Source organism: Cariama cristata, unplaced genomic scaffold (assembly GCF_000690535.1).
Source record: "Cariama cristata isolate BGI_N322 unplaced genomic scaffold, ASM69053v1 scaffold19707, whole genome shotgun sequence".
NCBI lineage: Eukaryota > Metazoa > Chordata > Aves > Cariamiformes > Cariamidae > Cariama > Cariama cristata.
The window spans coordinates 1-2,935 of NW_009627312.1; the positions used below are offsets into that span (position 1 = coordinate 1).

The 2,935-nt window shown below is 60.9% G+C and overlaps 1 protein-coding gene across 1 annotated transcript in view; it reads right to left on the reverse strand.

Annotated features, from left to right (window-relative positions):
* Positions 1-4: 4 nt before the first annotated feature.
* The window catches only part of EIF4G1 (eukaryotic translation initiation factor 4 gamma, 1), a gene marked incomplete at both ends in the record, with an annotated part of 8,321 nt that continues 5,390 nt past the window's right edge, over positions 5-2,935 (reverse strand). Inside the window, 10 exons of the mRNA XM_009704411.1 lie at positions 5-150; positions 262-402; positions 500-581; positions 672-806; positions 931-1,029; positions 1,257-1,338; positions 1,429-1,554; positions 1,711-1,883; positions 2,052-2,167; positions 2,262-2,518. Coding sequence (XP_009702713.1) covers positions 5-150; positions 262-402; positions 500-581; positions 672-806; positions 931-1,029; positions 1,257-1,338; positions 1,429-1,554; positions 1,711-1,883; positions 2,052-2,167; positions 2,262-2,518 — 1,357 coding nt within the window. The remainder of the gene's footprint in view (positions 151-261; positions 403-499; positions 582-671; positions 807-930; positions 1,030-1,256; positions 1,339-1,428; positions 1,555-1,710; positions 1,884-2,051; positions 2,168-2,261; positions 2,519-2,935) is intronic.

The following is a 2,935-nucleotide window of genomic DNA, read 5'->3' on the forward strand; positions in this document are numbered from 1 at the left end:
GGAGCCAGGTGAAAAAGGCCGTCACCGATTTGAGAGCCACCCCTTTGCCCTGCTGCTCGGCCGGGTCCTTGCTGGACTCCCACTTGTAGAAAGCCTCCTCCTTGATGACGTCCTCATCGTAGAGGGCATCAAAGAACATCCGCAGCAGGTCTGAGGGGGGATAAAGGGGGGCCCTTGCTATTCCTCAGCCACCAACCACCCTGCTAGGGTGGGGACACGCCTGCCACCCCCTCCTCAGCCCACCCGTCCCACAACACTCACTGGGAGGCTGGTCCAGCTTCACCACCAAGGCTTGCAGGGCATAGAGCGCCTGGAGCTCCTTCTGCTCATCCCGCAGGTACTTCTGCAGCAGCTTGGCTTGGTTGCGGATGACCAGGGCGTCCACGCGGTAGGGGTTCTCGACTGTGGGAGATGGGTATGAGGGAGGGGTGGGTGGTGTGAGCGGGTGGTGTGGGCAAGGGGGCCCCACCACCACCTCCCACCTCACCCGGGTACTCACAGATGATGGCCGAGTGGCACACAGACGTCATCAGGGCCCTGATAAACGTGTTGGACGAGACCTGCTGCTCGCTCAGGTTGGCCTGGAGAAGGGAGGGGAGAGGGGCTGTGAGGTGGGGAGGGAGCCAGGAGGGATCTCCTCAGACCTGCAGGCACTGCACCCACATCCTCACCTCAATCCAGTCGTATATTCTTTGGTTGTTCGGGTTCTCTTTCAGCAGTTTGTCCAGTTGCTTGCACAGTTCCTCCGAGGTAAGCTCCTTACGGCTCGGCGTGTCCGAGCTATCCCCCATCGTGTACTCCAGTTTCTGGGGGAGCAGGCAGAGACAAGCTATTAAAAGGCAGCATGGGGAACACCACGCTTCCGGCAGCAGAACCCGCCAGGGTCCCCCCACGGCCCGTCTCTGCCCCTCACCACCGCTGAGCTCCCACCTGCTCTGTGACAAATTTGTTGACATCCTGGTCCTCAGGCAGGAATTCTTTCCAGCTCAGGCCCCCATCCCGCCACAGCTTGCCTGCCGTCTTCTGGCTCTGCAGGACAGACAGTCAGCATCAGCGCCCCATGCCCTCCATCTCCAGGGAGCGGGATACTGTGGCTTGGCCACGCCACCCCCACGGCCCAGACAGGACAAGGGATGTGCCCTGCCATCCCCTCTGGTGGCAGAGGGGTTCAATCCCCACATGCCAACCTGCCCCCCTGAGCAGGCTGCCAGCCCCCACAGCAGCGGCTGGCAGCTACATGAGCCCCATGCACTTACCATGCCTTTGCACAACAAGCCCAGCACCTCAACCAGCAGTGTGGTGGCCTTCCCAATGGGCACCAGGGGCTTTGTTATCTCCCTGCGGGTCACAAGAGACCTGGTTGAGCTACCTGCCCCCAGGAGCCCCCTGGAACCCCGTGGCAGCCTTGGAGAGAGGCACAGTCCTCACCTGAACAGCTCCTCCATGGGGATGCCTTCCTCTTGCAGGATGGGGGTTATGAGCTCGGCCAGGTACAGCCAGATGTGTGGGATGTCAATCTCCATGTCTTCTGCGACCTCCAGGATCTCCCGCAGCCTGCAGGGCAGAGGGGGGCTGTTGGGATCCAGCAGCCCCCGTGCCCTCGGCTGGGAGGGACCTCGGGAGGTCTCAGTGACGAGCTCTGCTCAAGGCAGGGCTGAATTCAAAGTCAGGCAAATACCAGCTCAGGGCCAGGCTGCCCCGGCCCCTCACCCTTTGTAGTACTGCTCCTTGGACAGTGTGCCCGCTTTCACCAGCTGGCACAGTAGGACCCCCATGTGCTCGCGGGAGATGGTGCTCCTCTCCAGCGTGGACTCAATGCCATTCTGCACGAAGATGTAGAGCGAGGAGGGGCTGCCCAGCTCCTGCACACACTGCAGGGCCTCCTACAGGGAAAAAGAGGGGGCTCAGTAGTGCCCCACAGCGAGCCTCGGCTCCCTCCTTCCTCATCCACAGACCACCAGCACCCTGCCCAACAGCACTACTGTCCAGGGAAGCGGATGGCGTGTTATGGTGGCCATCTGGTGCTGTGCCTGGCCACCCCCTCCTCTCACCTTCATGTCATTGATATGCAGGTATTCCTCTATGATCGCCTTGGATTTCTTCTCCAGCTCCTCTTCCGACAGGGTGGGCTTGGAGGACGCTGCGGGAGGTGCTGGCTCTTGCTTAACTGTGAGGAGAGAGCAAGGATCAGGCATTGCCTGGGACAGGCAGAGCCCTGGGCCGCAGCCAGATGCGCAGGACACCGCTCCTCCCCAGCTCACTGGTCTCTCGGCTCCTGTCCCGTTCCTCCGTCATGCTAGCAGCCTTGCGCACGGCCTCGGAGCCACCCTGCTTCTCCCGTTCTCGGCTCCTGTCCTCTGTCTCTTTGCTGAAGCTCCTCTTGGTGACAGCAGACCTGTTCCTGTCTGCCCGCTCCCCCCGGTCAGGACGCTCCAGGCGCTCACTGCCCTTCTCTGAACGTGACTCCCGGTCCCCTCTGTCGCCAGCCTTCTCTGACCTGTCGCGGCTGGAGCTGCTCCTGGGTGGGAGGAGGACAGACACAGTGTTAAGAGCTCATTGCCACCCTCCCTGACCCCAGACTGCAGAACTCTGTAAGACAAGGCTGTACCACTCCAATCCCAGCTTTTTCCAGGGCCTCTTGACTACTCGCAGGGAAAAACACTTTTTCCTGTGGGCTACATGAGTGGACAGTGAGGTGGACTGAGAACTGGCTGAATGGCAGAGCCCAGAGGATCGTGCTTAGCGGTGCAGAGTCTGGTTGCAGGCCTGTGGCTAGCAGTGTTCCCCAGGGTCAGCTCTGGGTCCAGTCTTGTTTAACCTATTCATCAGTGACCTGGATGAAGGGACACTGTACCCCCAGCAAGTTCACTGATGATACAAAACTGGGAGGAGTGGCTGATACACCGGAAGGGTGCACCGCCATTCAGCCAGAACC